Source organism: Oncorhynchus clarkii, chromosome 3 (assembly GCF_045791955.1).
Source record: "Oncorhynchus clarkii lewisi isolate Uvic-CL-2024 chromosome 3, UVic_Ocla_1.0, whole genome shotgun sequence".
Lineage (NCBI taxonomy): Eukaryota > Metazoa > Chordata > Actinopteri > Salmoniformes > Salmonidae > Oncorhynchus > Oncorhynchus clarkii.
In genome coordinates this window covers 70,382,545-70,406,201 of record NC_092149.1, presented here as the reverse complement: position 1 = coordinate 70,406,201, position 23,657 = coordinate 70,382,545, and the positions used below count along the sequence as shown (strand labels likewise).

Here is a 23,657-nt window from a genome sequence, read left to right as displayed (position 1 = left end):
GCTACTCACTAGACCCTACGATCACTCGGCTACGCATGCCTCTCCCTAATGTCAATATGCCCTGCCCATTGCTGTTTTGGTTAGTGATTATTGTTTTATTACACTGTAGAGCCTCCAGCCCTGCTCAATATGCCTTAGCTAACCCATTTGTTCCACCTCCCACACATGCAGTGACCTCACCTGGTTTACATGGTGTCTCTAGAGACAATACCTCTCTCATTGCCACTCAATGCCTAGGTTTACCTCCACTGTATTCACATCCTACCGTACCTTTTGTCTGTACATTATGCCTTGAATCTATTCTATCACGTCCAGAAAACTTGCTCCTTTTACTCTCTGTTCCGAATGTACTAGACGACCAATTCTTATAGCCGTTAGCCGTACCCTTATCCTACTGTTCCTCTGGTGATGTAGTGGTTAATCCAAGCCTTGGTTTCATGCACGTTAACACTAGAAGCCTCCTCCCTAAGTTTGTTTTATTCACTGCTTTAGCACACTCTGCCAACCCAGATATCCTAGCCGTGTCTGAATCCTGGCTTAGGAAGGCCAACAAAAAACCTTACATTTCCATCCCTTACTAACATTTTCCGACAAGATAGAACTGCCAAAGGGGGCGGAGTTGCAATCTACTGTAGAGATAGCCTGCAGAGTTCTGTCTTACTATCCAGGTCTGTGCCCAAACAATTTGAGCTTCTCCTTTTAAAAATTCACCTTTCCAGAAACAAGTCTCTCACCGTTGGCGCTTGCTATAGACCACCTTCTGCCCCCAGCTGTGCGCTGGACACCATATGTGAATTGATTTTCCCCCATCTATCTTCAGAGCTCGTGCTGTTAGGTGACCTAAACTAGGTGACCTAAACTGGGACATGCTTAACACCCCGGCAGTCCAACAATCTAAGCTTGATGCCCTCAATCTCACACAAGTTATCAATGAACACACCAGTTACAACCCCAAATCTGTAAACACGGGCACCCTCAAAGATATTATCCTAACCAACCTGCCCTCCAAATACACCTCTGCTGTCTTCAACCAGGATCTCAGCGATCATTGCCTGCATCCGTAATGGGTCTGCGGTCAAACGACCCCCCCTCATCACTGTCAAACGCTCCCTAAAACACTTCAGCAAGCAGGCCTTTATAATCGACCTGGCCTGGGTATCCTGGAAGGATATTGACCTCATTCCGTCAGTAGAGGATGCCTGGTTATTCTTTAAAAGTGCTTTCCTCACCATCTTAAATAAGGTCACTCCAGACCTGACTGCCCTGGACCAGCACAAAAACATCCTGTGGCGTACTGCATAAGCATCGAATAGCCCCCGCGATATGCAACTTTTCAGGGAAGTTAGGAACCAATGTACACAGGCAGTTAGGAAAGCAAAGGCTAGCTTTTTCAAACAGAAATTTGCATCCTGTAGCACAAACTCCAAAAAGTTCTGGGACACTGTAAAGTCCATGGAGAATAAGAGCACCTCCTCCCACCTGCCCACTGCACTGAGGCTAGGAAACACTGTCACCATCGATAAATCCACGCTATGCAATCTGGTTTCCGAGCTGGTCATGGGTGCACCTCAACCACGCTCAAGGTCCTAAACGATATCATAACCGCCATTGATAGACAATACTGTGCAGCTGTATTCATCGACCTGGCCAAAGGCTTTCGACTTTGTCAATCACCACATTCTTAACGGCAGACTCAACAGCCTTGGTTTCTCAAATGACTGCCTTGCCTGGTTCACCAACTACTTCTCAGACAGAGCTCAGTGTGTCAAATCGGAGGGCCTGTTGTCCGGACCTCTGGCAGTCTCTATGGGGTTCAATTCTCGGGCCGACTCTTTTCTCTGTATACATCAATGATGTCGCTCTTGCTGCTGGGGATTCTCTGATCCACCTCTACGCAGATGACACCATTCTGTATACTTCTGGCCCTTCTTTGGACACTGTGTTAACTAACCTCCAGACAAGCTTCAATGCCATACAACTCTCCTTCCGTGGCCTCCAACTGCTCTTAAATGCAAGTAAAAGTAAATGCCGATCGCTGCCCACACCTGCCTGCCCGTCCAGCATCACTACTCTGGATGGTTCTGACTTAGAATATGTGGACAACTACAAATACCTAGGTGTCTGGTGAGACTGTAAACTCTCGTTCCAGACTCACATTAAGCATCTCCAATTTAAAATCTAGAATCGGCTTCCTATTTCGAAACAAAGCATCCTTCACTCATGATGCCAAACACACCCTCGTAAAACTGACTATCCTGCCGATCCTTGCCTTTGACGATGTCATTTACAAACTAGCCTCCAACACTCTACTCAACAAATTGGATGCAGTCTATCACAGTGCCATCAATGTTGTCACCAAAGCCCCATATACTACCCACCACTGCGACCTGTATGCTCTCGTTGGCTGGCCCTCGCTTCATACTCGTCCAAACCCCACTGGCTCCAGGTCATCTAAGTCTTTGCTAGGTAAAGCCCAGCCTTATCTCAGCTCACTGGTCACCATAGCAGCACCCACCCGTATCACACGCTCCAGCAGGTATTTTTCACTGGTCACCCCCAAAGCCAATTCCTTCTTTGGCTGCCTTTCCTTCCAGTTCTCTGCTGCCAATGACTGGAACGAATTGCAAAAATCACTAAAGCTGGAGACTCATATCTCCCTCACTAGCTTTAGAGCAGCTCACAGATCATTGCACCTGTACATACCCCATCTGTAAATAGCCCAACCAACTACCTCATCCCCATACTGTTCTTTAAAAAAAATGTTTTGCTCCTTTGCAGTATCTCTACTTGTACATTATTATTTTTTTTTTTTTTTTATTTTTTTTTTATTTATTTTTTTTACCTTTATTTAACCAGGCAAGTCAGTTAAGAACAAATTCTTATTTTCATTCATCTTCTGCACATCTATCACTCGTGTTTAACTGCTATATTGTAATTATTTCACCACTATGGCCTATTTATTGCCTTACCTCCCTTATCTTACCTCATTTGCACACACTGCATATAGACTTTTTCTATTGTGTTATTGACTGTATGTTTGTTTATTCCATGTGTAACTCTGTGTTGTTTGTGTCGCACTTTCATTTATCTTGGCCAGGTCGCAGTTGTAAATGAGAACTTGTTCTCAACTAGGCTACCTGGTTAAATAAAGGTGAAATAAAAATAAATAAATAAAAATATATTGGTGGATGACGTGGGTGTGTGTTTTAGAGAGAGAGAGTGGGTGGTTGCGTGTGTGTGTGTGTGTGTGTGTGTGTGCGTGCGCCCACAAGTGATTCTCTGAGAGTCTGAAACATCAAGTAGATGGAGAATATGAAAGGGCATTGTGAACACTAGAAGTTGACCCTGCTCTAGCAGCACCACCGTGATCAGAGAGAGAGAGAGAACACGGTTGACAGAACAGAGAGAACACAGTTGACAGAACAGAGAGAACACGGTTGACAGGAGAGAGAGAGAACACTTTGACAGGAGAGAGAGAGAACGCGTTTGACAGGAGAGAGAGAACACTTTGACAGAACAGAGAGAACGCGTTTGACAGAAGAGAGAGAACACTTTGACAGAACAGAGAGAACACGGTTGACAGAACAGAGAGAACACGGTTGACAGGAGAGAGAACGCGTTTGACAGGAGAGAGAGAACACTTTGACAGAACAGAGAGAACGCGTTTGACAGAAGAGAGAGAACACTTTGACAGAACAGAGAGAACACGGTTGACAGGAGAGAGAGAGAGAACATGGTTGACAGGAGAGAGAGAGAACACGGTTGACAGAACAGAGAGAACACGGTTGACAGAACAGAGAGAACACGGTTGACAGAACAGAGAGAACATGGTTGACAGGAGAGAGAGAGAACACGGTTGACAGAACAGAGAGAACACGGTTGACAGGAGAGAGAGAGAACACTTTGACAGAACAGAGAGAACACGGTTGACAGGAGAGAGAGAGAACGCGTTTGACAGGAGAGAGAGAGAACGCGTTTGACAGAAGAGAGAGAGAACGCGTTTGACAGAAGAGAGAGAGAACGCGTTTGACAGAAGAGAGAGAGAACGCGTTTGACAGAAGAGAGAGAGAGAACGCGTTTGACAGAAGCGAGAGAGAGAACGCGTTTGACAGAAGCGAGAGAGAGAACGCGTTTGACAGAAGCGAGAGAGAGAACGCGTTTGACAGAAGAGAGAGAACGCGTTTGACAGAAGAGAGAGAACGCGTTTGACAGAAGAGAGAGAACGCGTTTGACAGAAGAGAGAGAACGCGTTTGACAGAAGAGAGAGAACGCGTTTGACAGAAGAGAGAGAACACGTTTGACAGAAGAGAGAGAACGCGTTTGACAGAACAGAGAGAACGCGTTTGACAGAAGAGAGAGAACACTTTGACAGAACAGAGAGAACACGGTTGACAGGAGAGAGAGAGAGAACATGGTTGACAGGAGAGAGAGAGAACACGGTTGACAGAACAGAGAGAACATGGTTGACAGGAGAGAGAGAGAACACGGTTGACAGAGAGAGAGAACACGGTTGACAGGAGAGAGAGAGAACACTTTGACAGAACAGAGAGAACACGGTTGACAGGAGAGAGAGAGAACGCGTTTGACAGGAGAGAGAGAGAACGCGTTTGACAGAAGAGAGAGAACGCGTTTGACAGAAGAGAGAGAACGCGTTTGACAGAACCGAGAGAGAGAACGCGTTTGACAGAAGAGAGAGAACGCGTTTGACAGAAGAGAGAGAACGCGTTTGACAGAAGAGAGAGAACGCGTTTGACAGAAGAGAGAGAACGCGGTTGACAGAAGAGAGAGAACGCGGTTGACAGGAGAGAGAGAGAACGCGTTTGACAGGAGAGAGAGAGAACGCGTTTGACAGAAGAGAGAGAACGCGTTTGACAGAAGAGAGAGAACGCGTTTGACAGAACCGAGAGAGAGAACGCGTTTGACAGAAGAGAGAGAACGCGTTTGACAGAAGAGAGAGAACGCGTTTGACAGAAGAGAGAGAACGCGTTTGACAGAAGAGAGAGAACGCGGTTGACAGAAGAGAGAGAACGCGGTTGACAGAAGAGAGAGAACGCGGTTGACAGAAGAGAGAGAACGCGGTTGACAGAAGAGAGAGAACGCGGTTGACAGAAGAGAGAGAACGCGGTTGACAGAAGAGAGAGAACGCGGTTGACAGAAGAGAGAGAACGCGGTTGACAGAAGAGAGAGAACGCGGTTGACAGAAGAGAGAGAACGCGGTTGACAGAAGAGAGAGAACGCGGTTGACAGAAGAGAGAGAACGCGGTTGACAGAAGAGAGAGAACGCGGTTGACAGAAGAGACAGAGAACGCGGTTGACAGAAGAGAGAGAACGCGGTTGACAGAAGAGAGAGAACGCGGTTGACAGAAGAGAGAGAACGCGGTTGACAGAAGAGAGAGAACGCGGTTGACAGAAGAGAGAGAACGCGGTTGACAGAAGAGAGAGAACGCGGTTGACAGAAGAGAGAGAACACGGTTGACAGAACAGAGAGAACACGGTTGACAGAACAGAGAGAATGCATTTGACAGAAGAGAGAGAGAGAATGCATTTGACAGGAGAGAGAGAGAACGCGTTTGACAGGAGAGAGAACGCGTTGACAGAAGAGTGAGAACTCGTTGACAGAGAGAGAGCGCGTTGACAGAAGAGCGAGAGAGAGCGTGTTGACAGAGAGGGAGCGTGTTGACAGAAGAGAGAGAGCGTGTTGACAGAAGAGAGAGAGCGTGTTGACAGAAGAGAGAGAGCGTGTTGACAGAAAGAGAGGGAGCGTGTTGACAGAAGAGAGAGAGAGAGCGTGTTGACAGAAGAGAGAGAGAGAGCGCGTTGACAGAAAGAGAGAGAGCGCGTTGACAGAAAGAGAGAGAGCGCGTTGACAGAAGATCGAGAGAGAGAGCGTGTTGACAGAAAGAGAGAGAGCGTGTTGACAAAACTAAGCTGTCTTTTGATCAACACAAATGAAGGAACTGCCTCACACCAGTCATCTAAAACCACTGTCACCAGGGGAGAATACATGTTGTACAGTACTCACACATTCTACTTGACCTGTTTTGATCTCTTAATAATCATTTTATACCAGTCCTCTGGTGTTAGTCCATGGTCATATTCCCAAGTGGCAAAATAACAGAGGCCTAAATAAAAGTCACCAATTAAAATAGTAAAATATTACTTGAGTAAAAGTCTAAATGTGTTTGGTTTTAAATATACTTAAGTATCAAAAGTAAATTGAATTGCTAAAATATACTTAAGTATCAAAGTAAAAGTATAAATAATTTCAAGTTCCTTATATTAAGCAAACCAGACGGAACCATTTTCTTGTTTTAAAATGTATGGATTGCCAGGGTCACACTCCAACACTGATATTATTTACAAAAGATGCAATTGTGTTTAGTGAGACCGTCAGAACAGAGGCAGTAGGGATGACCACGTGTTCTCTTGATAAGTGCATGAATTTCACAGTTTTCCTGTTCTGTTAAGCATTAAAAATGTATGGTGTAAAAAGTACAATATTTTCTTTAGGAATGTAGTGAAGTAAAAGTTGTTAAAAATATAACTAATAAAGTACAGATACTACTTAAGTAGTACTTTAAATTATTTTTTACTTAAGTACATTACACTAGTGGAAGTAGAGGAGAGAAAGAGTCTTTGAAAACAGCCTGTCAGGTGAGGTCTCTCCCACCAAAAACAAAACTCTGTGAGAGAGCTTAGTTGGATGTAGCTGCCAGTTATCACACTGAAGTGTTAGCTTTAGTCTGTCCCTGTAATGTTCATGTACACATTCAGTGTTCAACTTGGAAGTAAGAAACAAATTAACAAGCTTTTTACACCTAAGAAAGAAGTTGACTAGATTTAATGCTTAAACCCACTTACTAAATTCATTCAAAAACACTGAACAAAAATATAAATGCAACATGTAAAGTGCTGGTCCCATGTTTCATGACCTGAAATAAAAGATCCCAGAAATGTTTCATACTCTCAAAAAGCTTATCTCTCATTGTGTGCACAAATTTGTTCACATCCCTGTGCATTTCTCCTTTGCCAAGATAATCCATCCATCTGACAGGTGTGGCACATCAAGAAACTGATTAAACAGCATGATCATTACACAGGGGCACCTTGTGCTGGGGACAATAAGGCCACACTAAAATGTGCAGTTTTGTCACACAACATGAATTGATTTAAATTGACTGATTTCCTTATGAACTGTAACTCAGTAACATCTTTGAAATGGTAGCATGTTGTGTTTTATATTTTTGTTCAGTGTAGAATACAACTAGGCCTAAATGACTTTGAGCACTTTCGTTCTTGGTCATGGTGAGATGATACAAATCTGTTTTGTTACTCTATACTGAACCAAATACAATAAGATCTGCCCTTTGCCTTAAAGTCTACCCATTCCTCTCTATCCGGTCCACTCCCCCAGGTCTGGAGGACTATCTCCAGCGCTACAGAGAGGGCATGAAGAGGGTTCTGAACACCTTTGGACCTGTTCCCGAATTCTCTGGGGAGGCAGCCGAGCGCATCAACAAAGTAAGCTTATGTGTTTATGTGTTGTACTGTTTGTACCAACGCCTCTATATTCTAGGACTAGGTGTCTTCAGATTTTGCTCATCAAGTACAAGAAGGTATGAAAAACTGGGTTAGGTCAATGAGGGCAATGAAACATTAAGTCCGGCGAGCATTCAAAAGTTTCCCCTTCTAGTACCATACCCTGTTAACTAGACGTTACTCAATCATATGCAGTCAGGCTGTTCAAACATCATTCTCCACACTCCAATGGAAGCCGTCATGTGAGAACACCCTGGCCCTAAGCGTAAACTATTTCACAAGCATAAAATATTTTATATTGGACCGATTTTTAAATGCATAGTGTAACCAAGGACATATTTCACTAGGATAACACCAAAATGAAATCCTAGCAGTTAAAACTATACTGAACAAAAATATAAACGCAACATTTAAGTGTTGGTTCCATTTTTCATGAGCTGAAATAAAAGATCCCAGAAACGTTCCATAAGCACGAAAAGCTTATTTCTCTCAAATGTTGTGCACAAATATGTTTTACACCCCAGTTAGTAAGCATTTCTCCTTTTCCAAGATTTATTTATTTATTTTTATTTCACCTTTATTTCACCAGGTAGGCTAGTTGAGAACAAGTTCTCATTTGCAACTGCGACCTGGCCAAGATAAAGCAAAGCAGGTCGACACATACAACAACACAGAGTTACACATGGAATAAACAAACATACAATCAATAATACAGTAAAAAAATCTATATACAGCATGTGCAAATGAGGTAGGATAAGAGAGGTAAGGCAATAAATAGGCCATGGTGACGAAGTAATTACAATATAGCAATTAAACACTGGAATGGTAGGATGTGCAGAAGATGAATGTGCAAGTAGAGATACTGGGGTGCAAAGGAGCAAGATAAATAAATAAATACAGTATGGGGATGAGGTAGATTGAATGGGCTAATTTACAGATGCAGTGATCTGTGAGCTGCTCTGCCAGCTGGTACTTAAAGCTAGTGAGGGAGGTAAGAGTCTCCAGCTTTAGTGATTTTTGCAGTTCATTCCAGTTATTGGCAGCAGAGAACTGGAAGGAAAGGCGGCAAAGGAAGAATTGGCTTTGGGGGTGACCAGTGAGATATACCTGCTGGAGCGCGTGCTACGGGTGGGTGCTGCTATGGTGACCAGTGAGCTGAGATAAGGCAGGGATTTACCTAGCAGAGACTTGTAGATGACCTGGAGCCAGTGGGTTTGGCGAAGAGTATGAAGCAAGGGCCAGCCAACGAGAGTGTACAGGTCGCAGTGGTGGGTAGTATATGGGGCTTTGGTGACAAAACAGATGGCACTGTGATAGACTGCATCCAATTGGTTGAGTAGAGTGTTGGAGGCTACTTTGTAAATGACATTGCCGAAGTCGAGGATCGGTAGGATGGTCAGTTTTACGAGGGTATGTTTGGCAGCATGAGTGAAGGATGCGTTGTTGCAAAATAGGAAACCGATTCTAGATTTAATTTTGGATTGGAGACGTTTAATGTGAGTCTGGAAGGAGAGTTTACAGTCTAACCAGACACCAAGGTATTTGTAGTTGTCCACATATTCTAAGTCAGAACCGTCCAGAGTAGTGATGCTGGATGGGCGGGCAGGTGCGGGCAGCAATCGGTTGAAGAGCATGCATTTAGTTTTACTTGCATTTAAGAGCAGTTGGAGGCCACGGAAGGAGAGTTGTATGGCATTGAAGCTCATCTGGAGGTTAGTTAACACAGTGTCCAAAGAAGGGGCCAGAGGTATACAGAATGGTGTCGTCTGCGTAGAGGTGGATCAGAGAATCACCAGCAGCAAGAGCGACATCATTGATGTATACAGAGAAGAGAGTCGGCCCGAGAATTGAACCCTGTGGCACCCCCATAGAGACTGCCAGAGGTCCGGACAACAGGCCCTCCGATTTGATAAGATAATCCAACCACCTGATAGGTGTGGCATATCAAGAAACTGATTAAACAGCATGATCATTACACAGGTGCACCTTGTCCTGGGGACAATAAAAGGCCAATCTAAAATGTGCAGTTTTGTCACGCAACACAATGCCACAGATATCTCAAGTTGAGGGAGTGTGCAATTGGCATGATGACTGCAGAGCTGTTGCCAGATAATTGAATGTTAATTTCTCTACCATAAGCCATCTCCAACATCACTTTAGAGAATTTGGCAGTACCTCCAACCGGCCTCACAAGCGCAGACCATGTGTAACCACGCCAACCCAGGACTTCCACATCTGTCTTCTTCACCTGCGGGATCGTCTGAGACCAACCACCCGGACAGCTGATGAAACTGTGGGTTTGCACTGAAGAATTTCTGCACAAACTGTCAGAAACCGTCTCAGGGAAGCTCATCTGCGTGTTCGCCACCCTTATCAGATGTGTTGCGCTGCATGAGACAAATGGTGGTCACACCAGATACTGACTGGTTTTCTGATCCACGCCCCTACCTTTTTTAAAGGTATCTGTGACCAATAGATGCATATCTGTATTCCCAGTCATGTGAAATCCATAGATTAGGGCCTAATAAATTGATTTCAATTGACTGATTTCCTTGTAACTCAGTAAAACCTTTTTAAATTGTTGCATTTTATTTTTGATCAATGTACAATTCAGAGAAGAAACAATGCATTCTCTCTACTCATCTTATTTCCCTTTCCCTCCCTTCTTCCTCTGATGTGTCCCTCCAGGAGATGTGTGAGCTGATCCCAGCTGACCAGCAGCACCTGTCTGCCAGGAGAGAGAGAAGGGACCAGCTTCTCATGGGCCTGGCCAAGCTCAAGAAGTGACCCCAGGACTATCACCACCACTGATGAACAGGGTGGGCTGAGGTCTGGGACTCTGCTGTCCATCACTCAGCCAAAGAGCATGGTGATGAGGATGATCTGATCTCTCAGTAGTGCCTACACTGGGGATGTTACTGAATGCTGTAGCCCTGAGTCCTCACACACAATCAACCATTCTGGGATGGTACTATAGCCCTCACACACAATAAAGCAATCTAGGGATTGATTCCCATGCCATCTCAGAAATCTAACCACCACATGTTTTATGCAATCAACACGTTGATCAGACAAGGGAATTATTGGTTTGGTCATACCACACTGGCTTCTTGAATTATGAATATGAAATGTTAATGTCAAAACCTTATGGGAGATTTCTTTATTAAAATGTTGAATTTCTCAAGAATGTTAAGATATTGTAATTTTTCAACAAACAGTATTATGTACTATATCTGGTATTTTCCTATGGTCTCCCAAAATAGCATCATCGCTAGATAGATCTTAAGTCAGCATGAGGTCATGCCTACTTTGTGGTAATCTTGATTTCACAGAGGAAATATCCATCATCACTTGAATGTACTGACTGTCTCATGACGACTTAGGCCTTGACCATGACTCTCAGTTCAGTTACATTACACAAGAGTCATTGGAGGAAGGCCTCTTCTGTAGAGGGGAGTTTTGTTAAGATTCGCAACGCTCAGTCTGAACATTAACACGAGTCCCTTGCTGTATTGGAAACATAAGGACATTTCATATCGTAAATAATAATAAAACAAAGTTACATTGATACACACCTTTTAATAGGGTTAGGGTTCCCACACGGACATATTTCCATGTTACAGCGCTTGTTTACGGGAGACGCTGGACTGTGCTAATAGCTATCTGCGTCTCTGAACACCTGTGTGTAAATGGAAGACCGACGCCACACACGTCACTGAAACGTGCTGCAACTATGCTAAACCCGGTTAACACAGTGTACACTAAGTGTGTATTTTGCATTTGTGAAATTATTTTGATGTGATATGAAAGTAAAGGGATTTATGTTTCTAGAACCATACTGCAATTGAGAATCTAGTCACGTGTATATGGAGTATTTAGCTGTTATCTTCCAGGGCCAATTCGCCCTTTAAACAACATGAAAAGTCCTTGGACTACGGAGTAACGTTAGGCTATTTTAGTCTAATATTGGGCTAATGATGACTGCGTGCTTTATAGCTCGTACAGTAAATTAAGACCGAATTCAAGTGTATCTCTCTGAATTGTCTATAAACAGTCAATGTGAAAAGGATGTGATTGTGTTTGATTCAAATAATCAAATCAGTGTATTTCAGTGAAATCAGGTAAAACTACACACTCCTGAACTGATGAGCCAATGGGGTTGATGAGCGCTCTTTTTCTTCGTCCCGCCCCCTAGCAGGTAGATTGTCCTCGAGTGAAGATCGTAAAAACTCAGGTACATCTCATCAGAGCGCAGACTTCACAGTCGGACCTACTTCCAAACAACTAAATATTCCCCTCGGCTTCGTTTGGATTTGCTCTCTCCGTCTTTGGTGTTTCTTTGAACGACGGCATTAAAGTGCACCGAAAAGTACAATTAATGGACGTTTACTGAAATTCCGAGGAGGTGAGTGCTGTGATTTGTGAATCCGATATTTTGTGGATCATACTCACCTGTCTTATTCGTCTTTATGTAATGATACAGCCACTGGTGATTGTTTTTTTTTTGTTGTTGCTGCTGATGTTTAGGATTTTATTAAAGAAATTATTGTTGCTTATTTTTTTCCCCAATATACATGTTACAATTAACAGATTAGAAACTCGACAGGGAAACCTAACGATATATGATTAATTGGCAAATTGTTATGGACAGTTTACATTTTGAATTTTAATAAAATGCAGGGAAACTCATCACTAATAATGCTGTCTTAGTAACTAGCAGCAGCCAAGTTTAGTAAGTGTATGTATAAGCAACCACGTACGAGGTGTAATATATGTCCAATGACTTCTACACACGACTCAACGCTGAGTGGCTGGATACAGCCCTTTGCCGTGGTAAATTGGAGATATACCAACAAAAAAAACCGAGGTGCCTTATTGCGATTATAAACGGGTTGCCAACGTAATTAGAAAATTACAAAATGTTTTTATATGTTCTGATATACCACGGCTGTCAGCCAATCAGCATTCAGGGCTCGAACCACCCAGTTTATCATGTATAATAAACAAATGCTAATTTATTGATTTGTCTTAACTTTCTTGTGTACTGTTTGATTATTTATTGTTTACTACACTTTTATCCATCAGTATAGCCTCATTTGATAGCCAGTGTTGTGTAAAAGTAATTACTTGAATGAAAACACTTAATCTTATTATATAGTTTGATTAAATTGTATTGGAAAGAAACACCACCTAGTGTTCAATTGAATACTTAATGTTTAGACATTTTTGGTTAGGTTTTTCAAATGTCTAATTGTGAGACAAAAGGAAACGACAGTAATGTAGGTCTACTGGTCTCCTTCTCAGTGTGCTGTTTGGGTTTCTGAAAATGAAACCTTTTTCAAGTTCACTAAGAACTGACATTAATTTGTACCGTTTCCATTATTGTGTTCTCCAGGTGGTCTAAGCCAAAGCTGCTGTAGAGATGAGTTGGGGGGCTCTGTACGCCCAGCTGGGCGGGGTGAACAAACACTCCACCAGCCTGGGGAAGATCTGGCTGTCTGTCCTATTCATCTTCCGTATCACCATCCTGGTACTGGCTGCAGAGAGCGTGTGGGGAGACGAGCAGTCTGACTTCACCTGCAACACCCAGCAGCCCGGCTGTAAGAACGTCTGCTACGACCACTTCTTCCCAGTGTCACACATCCGTCTCTGGTGCCTGCAGCTGATCTTCGTGTCCACACCGGCCCTGCTGGTGGCCATGCACGTGACTTACAGGAAGCGTGGGGACAAGAAGCACATCATCGCGACGGCCTTGCACAGTGGTGGTGATGACAAGACCAGGCAGGTGGACCTAGAGGCCCTGAAGAGTCGTCGTCTGCCCATCACGGGGCCTCTGTGGTGGACGTACACCTGCAGCCTGTTCTTCCGCCTGATTTTTGAGGCTGGCTTTATGTACGCCCTCTACTTTGTTTACGATGGCTTTGCGATGCCTCGTCTGGTGAAGTGTGAGCAGTGGCCCTGCCCAAACAAGGTGGACTGCTTCATCTCCCGACCCACGGAGAAGACCATCTTCACCATCTTCATGGTGGCTTCGTCTGCCATCTGCATGGTTCTCAACGTGACCGAGCTGGCCTACCTCATCGTCAAGGCCCTGATGAGGTGCTCCACCAGGATGTCCAAGAAGAGCCGTGCCTACGCTCACCCCGATCACATAACCACGAACAAGTCCCTACTACAGAATAAAAAGAACGAGATGCTGCTGTCCTCTCTTACAGATTCCTCCAGCACCAAGACCGTGTGAGCCCAGCATAGTGTCCATGTTCTTCCCCATTTAGACTACAGAGAACTAGGGAGTAGAAACCTATCAGTGTTTTGTTACCATGAGAAGAGAACATGTGAGGACATACCTGTAGCAGCTGAGAGGACTGGCCTAACCCTGAGTCTGCTTTTCTAGAGCAGATTCCCAATTCCAGTCCTCCAGTACCCCCAACAGCAGATGTTTTTGTTGTAGCCCTGGATGAACATGCCTGATTCAACTCATTGAGCGATTGCTAATTAGTTGACAAGTTTAATCAGATGTGCTTGTCCAATGTGTATTGTTGGGGGTACTCGAGGACTGGCGTTGGGGAACACTGTCGTAGAGGATATTTATCTTTCTGTGCCTTCCACTATGACTGACCTATGGGGTAATGTTTTAGCATTTTTTTTTAATGTATTTTTTTATTTGATTTATCTTGGTGCTTGTGTGTTTGAGCTACATGTGTGTTTGGGAGGTTGAACAGCAGTGACAAATGGGTCTAGATCGCCACCTTCTGGTTTACAATGAGCTTGCAGGAGTTTGTTTTATTGTGGAGCGCAACCAGAATTGGTTTATGTTACTACTTCAGCTTTGTGGGAAACTTTACCAAAGCAGAAACTCACAAGTGTGCAGTATAGCTCCAAGTTCTATTTGAGGCTCATACCGGTGAAGGAAATGTATTGAGTACCAAAGCAATTTTAAAACAGTGCCTTTGTCTATTAGCGGTGTCAAACAGTATGATGTAGATGCTGTATATTGAGCATTTACATTTAAGTAATTTAGCAGATGCTCTTATCCAGATAAACATACAGTAGTGAATGCATACCTTTTCACATTTGTTCGTACCGGTCCCCCATAAGCCTGACGTTGTAAGTGCCACGCTCTACCAACTGAGCCACACCGAGCACAATGTTTTTAGGTAGCATGGCTGATACACTTGAACATTCTGGACAGATTTCCTGGACCCAAATGAAGCCTATTCCTGTACTTAAAAAGCATGCTCAATGGGGAATATCCATTGGAAGTGCTTCTTGGTCCAGGAGTAGGCTTAAGCTGGGTACTGGAAACGGACCCTCTGAGCATTATGCCAACTGAGTCCGACATATAGCCTATTGTTGTCAAGACTGATTGTAAACGTGGCTACAGAGCCTATCATCTTTCAGCTTGTTCCTTATTTTAGGCACTGAACATATCACTGCACCTCTTTCAATGTGAGTTAGCGGGCTGATCTACAGGCAAAACTGGCCTAATGTGCTTTGTTCAAAAATGCATGTAGAAGTTGGACCATAACTTGTATCACTGTAGTGACAATTTGACTGTTACCTGTGAAAAGGTAAGGACAGTTTTAGTAATGAGATGCATCACACACATATGTGAAAGCACTTTGTGGGCTTACTTCCTCTCACAATCTTTACAGTTGTATGGGGGCTTTTTGGATGTTTATTTACATTGACTGTTTGGAGAAAATGCTAAATTCAGTAGTACAAATCGTTCGGGAACATTTTTGAAAGCCTCAACATTGTCACTTGCTTCTTTACAGCAGCTAGAGCCTAGCTATTAATGTACAGATTTCTAAACTGCATGTTTTTGATGTTTGTATTTTTTAGATCTGCACTCTGACCCTGAGTCTTGACTTTTAATTAAAAAAAACAAATGATACTGTCTGTTCACTTATTGCTTTCACAGTTAATGTTGTAATACCAATGTTATCAACCTCCAGCCACTGGGATGCGCTTCTCTGGACAACCAAGAGAGGGCGGGAGGTTACGTGGGTTTTGCGGTGGGTGACTGGATTTGCAGTGTAACTTTTGATAGCCATGTATCACAAGTAAATTGTATTCTTGTGAGGTGTAGAATCATACATTCCTAACTCACAATTGTATCTGTCAGGCCTATGTTCTCTTCAGCATTCCAAATTAACTATTTCTCACAGATGGGCTACCTTGTCAGAAATTGCCAACTTCCGTCACTAAAGACCAAAGGTCAGATGTAAAACTATGAAAGCAGAACAGATTTTTCCCGGATGGTAACATGCACCCCCAGACTGCATAGACTATTTGAAGCTTGATGTTTTATAGGGGCGTGGCGTGCATCGGTCCAGGGTGATGACTTACTGAATTCACTCATGCATGGTCACACAATGTGACAGTCGCGATGGCTGGGAATGGGAGTGAGCTGCGCTTCGCGGAAACCCATCTTCAAGTTCAATTCGTCTCGAAAAACTAACTTTTCTTGCTCAAATTTGGCGGCGAATCCACGTGTGAAGTTTGTGAATGAATAACTTGGCCTGGCTGCGTTTAAAAGAGTTTGGTAAACTGGCAGAGGTGCCAGGATTTGGTGAAGAGGGGAGGGTACCAACTTCCCTGGAAGGTCTGTAGGCTATCCGACGCACTCAAAATATGGCACCAATGGCAGATGGATATTGCTTTCCATATTTAAATTGGGCATCTCCTGTCTAAGGTATGATTGAAATGAGGTGCGAGTATCTTTCCTGGCCCTCGTACTGATGTGATGCTGGTTACTGGTAACTCGTATCAATGGACATTTTATTTAATGAACATTTAAATGTTGAGTATTTAATTATTAGAAATTACAGTAGTGACCTATTATAATCGGTCAAACAATACGATAACAAAGGTATATGGGAGCTAAAAAATAAACCCAGTGGACACAAAGCCTATCTGGCACCCTCTGTATTGTCGATTTGTGAGGCAGCACACTTTGTAGGTTACTGTTGGCTACCTGAACTTGATCGAGTTAATTATTATGACTTATTTAATGGTCTTCAAAACCTTCATAAATCATCTGATATTCAACCTATTCGATTTGTATTATAAGATGGGATATTTTCTGGACTGATAACGTGATTAAACAAAACAAATGTTGAGACAAAGAACATACAACATTCCAACCTTATCAGATAGGCTATTCTAATACTGTAGTCCTTATAATAGTAATAATGATAATACAAATTATAATATAAATAAACATTAAACAAATAACTTTTAAAGCATTTCGATTTTTGTATGTGTATTTTTTACTGTTTCATACGGTCATGTATTTATCCAATATTTAGGTGCGCGTTTCTTTTCGATCAAAGTATTTCTCTTGATTAGCATTTACAATTCTGATGAGACAAGCATTCATTTGGGGTATGTCACGTTTAATATGTTTATAATGTTAACACGTTTAATATATATTTCATATGTATTTGCCGTGAAGAAAAAAAAGAATCCCACATTATTTTCATCAGGATGCAAACTATGCGGTGGGATGCTGATATAGAGAGAGAAATAGGTTGAAACATCTCTCAAGTCTTGAGATTAACATTTCTTTGCATATCAATTCTGTGTCAAAATGCCTTGTTTTTCCAATCTAATTAATATCTTAATTTATGACGCCAATTAATATTTATGAATCAGGGCATGGTCATTTTCACTTCAATAATAGTTTAAAAAAATAACAGTAAACCAAAAAAATACCTATCACGTGTGTCAGTCTGCTTAAAGATAAGGGAATAAACTTTTGATGTAAATAAACCAATTAACATATTCATCCATTAATTTATATATTTTTTCTTTACAGGTGTCATATTTATTCTGAACCCTAGTCGATGGATTTATTACCCTCAATACAAGAACATTTGAGTAAGTTCCAACCATTTTATGTTTCTGCTTGTGTTTTGCTTTTGGTGTGAATAGTAGATTGATAGGCCTCTACTGGCAAATTCATGTGCACAAAGCTAACCAAGCACTATACATAGAAAAAATAGTATTTTATTTGTCACATGCGCGGAATACAACAGGTGTAGTAGACCTTACAGTGAAATGCTTACTTACAAGCCCTTAACCAACAATGCAGTTTTAAGAAAATACCTACAAAAAAAGTCTGAGTATTTGTCTTCATTCTCCTGTATTCAACAGTGTTTTTTTGTGACTAGGGCTAGCAAATGTTGTGCAATGTCTTAGTTTCAAACGTATATTCAGAGGTTAGTTAAAATCATTCTCATAGCTTGTTTTTGAGGATCACATATGGGGAAAGTGTAATCTGATTATTCCGTTTGGTTTTAATTTATGCAGTATGACAGTATACATTGTTAAATAGTTAATAGCTTAGTCAATATATGTAATTATGAATTTGGTGTCTTTGCATTTATTGGCTGCAATTTCTTATATAATTGACCATTAAATTGCCATTTAAAATAGCACACATTTTTTTTACAAGTGTGTTACAGATGTATTAGATTTAGCTAATGAATTATTAGCATGTTAAAAGAGGCCTATAGCTGTCCCTGTTCTCAATGAAAATGTAATTCTGTACATCACAGGATATAAAGGCCTATTAGATGTTGAAGATTGTATGTTATATCGTTGGACTTGACACCTAAGGCTCTGTTGGATCTGTAACAGTGGGAGTCGTGTGTGTCAGGGCCAACACACCGCAGTCCAACCTCTGCTCACTGCTGTTTTTGACCATTATAATGTTGATCTCAGCAAATGCCTGCTGGGTAGTGGAGCGAGCAGGTGAGAGACAGAGAAAGAGAGAGGGAGTGCGTGTGTGTATGTGTGACAGTGACCGAGAGAAAGTTTTAGAGAGAGAACAGGAGAGTGAAAGAGTGTTAGCATAAATGTCAGGTTCATAGTTATTGCTAAATAGAGAAATAGGGGGCTTCACAAAATTCTGTGGCATTACAGAACATTTCTATACCGTTCACTTGCTTTGACCGATTGTTCGATTCAAATAATTGATTTAGCAGTTAACGCCAATGACTTCTTCAAGGCCATTTTATGGAATTAATTTTAATAAGCGCTTAATGTGTTGTGCCGATGTGAAGTGTGATTAACCCTTTGTATGTTTGTGGGTGACGCGACCATTGCTTGCTCTCTCTAGGTTTGTAGTGTTTCTCTGTCCTTTATCCCCCTGCAGTTTATGCTGGATTATTCATGCTTTATGTTACATGGTATCACTTTAACAGGTAACTGACAATCTCTTTCCCCCCTCTCTGTCTTTTCATCCCGTCATCCTTCTCTCCTCCCTCTGTTCACTCCAGACTGTACTTTCTCCCTAGGGTATAAATCTTGAAGCATGGGTGACTGGAGCTTTCTGGGGCGTCTGTTGGAGAATGCACAGGAACACTCAACAGTAATCGGCAAGGTCTGGCTGACTGTCCTCTTCATCTTTAGGATCCTGGTGCTGGGAGCGGCAGCCGAGGACGTGTGGGGCGACGAGCAGTCTGACTTCACCTGCAACACACAGCAGCCTGGGTGTGAGAACGTCTGCTATGATGAGGCTTTCCCCATCTCGCACATCCGCTTCTGGGTGCTGCAGATCATCTTTGTGTCCACGCCCACCCTCATCTACCTGGGTCACGTACTGCACATCGTCCGCATGGAGGAGAAGCGGAAAGAGAAGGAGGAGGAGCTGCGAAAGGCCAACAGACTCCAGGAGGAAAAGGAACTCCTTTACAATGAAGGAGGGGATGCAGGGGGAGGGGGAGGTGGTAAAAAGGAGAAGCCACCTATCAGGGATGAGCATGGCAAGATCCGCATTAGGGGTGCCCTGCTGCGCACCTATGTGTTCAACATCATATTCAAGACCCTTTTTGAAGTGGGGTTCATTTTAGGTCAGTATTTACTTTATGGCTTCCAGCTGAGGCCACTATACAAGTGTGCACGGTGGCCCTGCCCCAACACTGTGGACTGCTTCATATCTAGGCCCACTGAAAAGACCATTTTCATCATATTTATGCTTGTGGTGGCTTGCGTGTCTCTTTTGCTGAATTTGTTAGAGATCTATCACCTTGGGTGGAAGAAAGTTAAACAGGGAATGGCCACCCCTGATCATGTGTTGTTGCCCCGCTCTGATGGTGTGGGGCCGGAGTCCATAACTTCTGCCCCCAGAACTGCTCTTCCCAACCTCAGCTACCCACCGACGTACACGGACGTGACAGCTGGGAGTGGTGCGTTCCTGCGGCCCAAGGTAGAGGCCTCCCCGGCAGAGTTCAAGATGGACCCCCTGCAGGAGGGGCCCTCGTCCTCCTACTACATGAGCAGCAACAACAACCAAAGGCTGACCACGCAGCAGAACTGGGCCAACCTGGCCACCGAGCAGCAGACTCGGGAGATGAAGGCCACATCACCCTCCTCCTCCCCTTCCTCCGCCCCCTCCTCTGATAGTAAGCATCAGCCTTGTAATGCTGCTCCCCCCACCACCAGCCCCAGCTCCAGCTCCAGTGGGGGCAGTTTGAGTGGGGGGGATGTTGATCAGGAGGAAGGCCACGTCACCACCACAGTGGAAATGCATGAGCCCCCCGTCATGGTCACAGACCCTCGCCGGCTCAGCAGGGCCAGCAAGAGCAGCAGCATCAGAGCCAGGCCCAACGACTTGGCAGTATAGTCAGTCCCCCTAAATACACCTCCAACCTTCCAAAGCCCTCCCAACCACCCCAATGATTTTTCTATAAAAAAAATGATTTAAAAAAATAAATAATAATAATTGGAGGCAATGTGAGGCAAGGGTCTGGAGTTGTTGCCAAATATATATATTAACAGCAGTTAATATCAGTGCAATTGGTGAGTTGTAGCATATGCATTATGATACAAAAAAAATGTGCAGTGTGATTGTGCAATGTGCGTTAAAATGGTCTCACAGGCCAAAGGCTTCAATATACTGGACATCAGGGGACTTTAGGGTTCTCATTCCACTTTAAAATGGCCAAGTAACTTTTTTGTTTGAATTCGGTTTCAATGGCCTAGTATGTGTCAATGTGCTCTTGTCAACAGTGGTTGTTGTTGTTGTGTTTATTTGATGAACATAAAAGCCTATTTATTCCAATTAGGAATGATACTGTACATTCATCAAGTCGTTGAGTTCGATTGGCAAATTGCTGAGAACCAATTTCGAATAAAACTGTAATGTGGAACAAGTACAGGGTGTTTTGAGACTAGTTGTTTGTTTAGTATATTTTCTCTTTTGCTGTTATACAAGTTGAACCTTTCTTAAAGATCCAAGGCAGCCGTTTTTATCTCAATATCAAATTATTTCTGGATAACAACCTGTGATTTTCTTTCGATTAAAACGGTGAAGAAAAAAAAAGAGCTTCTTAGCAAAGAGCAAATCCTCCAAGCAAGAATGTTCTTAAGACGGTCTGGGAGTGGTCTGAGTGGGGAGGGGAAAACTGAAAACTAGCTGTTATTGGCAGAGAGATTTGCAACGCTCTATCTTATTGGTCTCTTAACTATATCACCAGGCAGGTAAAAACTCCCTCCCACCAAAACAGGCAGAAACTTCAGGCAGTCTTTTCAAACAGCTCAACACTAAAGGGCATTATGATCGTGTTCACAACTTCACTGTATTATTCCAACCTCATAGTTTGTAAATAGAAACCACAGGAAAATCAAATTTTTAATAGCACTAGGCTTTTAAAATACTTTATTTTTAAACAATTGTTTTGGCGTATCATAGAAAGTCCATTGCAAGACAAACTAAATCAGCAGCAGGTATGCTCTCATCCTTTCTTTAGGGTTAAGTATACTGTACAATGTCAGCAATGACACAGATATGGGGATAATAACATTTGCTTGTTCATTATAGAACTTTTATCTTGTACTTTATGACACTGCCTGAATTTCACAGTCTAAATTACTTTTAGAATATTCAGGAAATAGCTTAGCTATCAGTGTTTGGAAATACATTTTTTGTATTATGTGTTTGAAGAGTAATGGTGGAATCTGTAAATGCAAAACTACAACTCACTGATTCACTAACAGGTCTACAGGTGCATTTCTTTGTCTTAGTTTTACCCAGGATCCACTTACTGAACACATAAGTTACACAAAAACTATAAGAAAATGATGGGTCAAAACTAGGAGTTGAATATATTCTTGTAGTCCACAGCTGTTATTACTGTAAGTTCCATAGTTCCAGACCCTGCTCCTACATTTCATTATCGAATGCAGAAATTAAGTAAATTAACGTAAACATTTTTTGCCTGAAATTAGAAAGCATACTGACATATGCACAATGAAAAGTTGACATCCAATTTTCAAGATGTTGAAAACAAAATAAACCCAAATGCTTTAAATTAAGAGGGAAAATAAACCAATTACAGGATATTTAAGTATCCCACATCTTGCAAATGTGAAGAAACTAGATTAACAACAGCATCTAAAAAGCTGACATGTTGAAGATTTCCAAATAGTTTGTCCAGATGTTTAGTTCAATCAAAAGTAACAAAGCTTTTTGATTTGACTGGAAAGATTTGTTTCTCTATACACTACCAGTCAAAGGTTTGGACACACCTGCTCATTCCAGGGGTTTTCTTTATTTGGACTATTTTCTACATTATAGAATAACAGTGATGACATCACAACTATGAAATGACACACATGGAATCATGTAGTAACCAAAAAAGTGTTATACAAATCAAAATATATTTTATATTTGAGATTCTTCAAAGTAGCCACCCTTTGCCTTGATGACAGCTTTGCACACTCTTGGCATTCTCTCAACCTGCTTCAATTTTCAGATAACCTTGTTAAAAAGTTAATTTGTGGAATTTCTTTCCTTCTTATAGCGTTTGAGCCAATCAGTTGTGTTGTGACAAGGTAGGGTTGGTATACAGAATATAGCCCTATTTGGTAAAAGACCAAGTCCTTATTATGGCAAGAACAGCTAAAATAAGCAAAGAGAAACGACAGTCAGTCAATCTGAAAAATGTCAAGAACTTTGAATGTTTCTTCAAGTGCAGTCGCAAAAACAATCTAGCGCTATAATGAAACTGGCTCTCATGAGGACCGCCACAGGAAAGGAATACCCAGAGTTACCTCTGCTGCAAAGGATAGTGTTACCAGCTTCAGAAATTGGCAATTAACTGCACCTCAGATTGCAGCCCAAATAAATGCTTCACAGACACATCTCAACATCAACTGTTCAGAGACTTTGTGAATCAGGCCTTCATGGTCAAATTGCTGCAAAGAAACCAATACTAAAGGACACCAATAATAAGAAGAGATTTGCTTGGGCCAAGAAACACGAGCAATGGACATTAGACCAGTGGAAATCTGTCCTTTGGTCTGATGAGTCCAAAGTTGAGATTTTTGGTTCCAACCGCCGTGTCTTTGTGAGACGCAGGAGGAGATGATCTCCGCATCTGTGGTTCCCCCTGTGAAGCATGGAGGAGGATGAGGTGTGATGGTGTGGGGGTGCTTTGCTGGTGACACTGTCATTGATTTATTTAGAATTCAAGGCACACTTAAGCAGCATGTCTACCACAGCATTCTGAAGCGATACGCCATGCCATCTGGTTTGCGCTTAGTGGGACTATCATTTGTTTTTCAACAGGACAATGACCCCAAACACACCTCCAGGCTGTGTAAGGTCTAATTGACCAAGAAGGGAGAATGATGGAGTGCTGCATCAGATGAGCTGACCTCCACAATGACCAGCTCTCAACCAAATTGAGATGGTTTGGGATGAGTTGGACTGCAGAGTGAAGGAAAAGCAGCCAACAAGTGCTTCAAGACGGTTGGAAAAGCATTCCAGAGAGAATGCCAAGAGTGTACAAAGCTGTCATCAAGGCAAAGGGTGGCTACTTTGAAAAATATAAAATATATTTTGATTTGTTTAACACTTTTTTGGTTACATGATTTCATATGTGTTATTTCATAGTTTTGATGTCTTCACTATTATTCTACAATGTAGAAAATAGTAAAAATAAAGAAAAACCCTTGAATGAGTAGGTGTGTCCAAACTTTTGACTGGTACTGTGTGTGTGTGTATATATATATATATATATATATATATACACACACAATTTCACGTTTTAATCATTGCATCTTCATGTTGAGGGTAACTCACTCTCATACATCACGTGATACTT

The 23,657-nt window shown here is 42.3% G+C and overlaps 3 protein-coding genes across 5 annotated transcripts in view; all 3 read left to right on the top strand.

The window, feature by feature from the left end:
• Nucleotides 1–11,103, top strand: part of LOC139402948 (crystallin, lambda 1) — a 32,170-nt gene extending 21,067 nt beyond the window's left edge. For 2 of the 3 annotated variants that reach the window (XM_071146778.1, XM_071146782.1), the window contains 2 exons: nt 7,415–7,521; nt 10,228–11,103. In XM_071146778.1, coding sequence (XP_071002879.1) covers nt 7,415–7,521; nt 10,228–10,326 — 206 coding nt within the window. In that variant the 3' untranslated portion in view covers nt 10,327–11,103. The remainder of the gene's footprint in view (nt 1–7,414; nt 7,522–10,227) is intronic. The other variant, XR_011633275.1, reaches the window with a different exon arrangement.
• Nucleotides 11,104–11,734: 631 nt separating this feature from the next.
• On the top strand, nt 11,735–15,434 carry LOC139402972 (gap junction protein beta 8). The gene is made up of 2 exons (XM_071146791.1): nt 11,735–11,944; nt 12,935–15,434. The coding sequence occupies exon 2, from the start codon at nt 12,962–12,964 to the stop codon at nt 13,778–13,780; it is 819 nt and encodes a 272-aa protein (XP_071002892.1). The 5' UTR covers nt 11,735–11,944; nt 12,935–12,961; the 3' UTR covers nt 13,781–15,434.
• Nucleotides 15,435–15,898: 464 nt separating this feature from the next.
• LOC139402868 (gap junction alpha-3 protein-like) lies at nt 15,899–21,214 on the top strand. Its single transcript, XM_071146766.1, has 3 exons — nt 15,899–16,237; nt 17,363–17,424; nt 18,828–21,214. The coding sequence occupies exon 3, from the start codon at nt 18,863–18,865 to the stop codon at nt 20,171–20,173; it is 1,311 nt and encodes a 436-aa protein (XP_071002867.1). The 5' UTR covers nt 15,899–16,237; nt 17,363–17,424; nt 18,828–18,862; the 3' UTR covers nt 20,174–21,214.
• The last annotated feature ends 2,443 nt before the right edge of the window (nt 21,215–23,657 follow it).

Coding starts and splice junctions, on each gene's coding strand:
- LOC139402972 (XM_071146791.1), top strand. CDS start 12,962: ATGAGTTGGGGGGCTCTGTACGCCCAGCTGGGCGGGGTGAACAAACAC.
- LOC139402868 (XM_071146766.1), top strand. CDS start 18,863: ATGGGTGACTGGAGCTTTCTGGGGCGTCTGTTGGAGAATGCACAGGAA.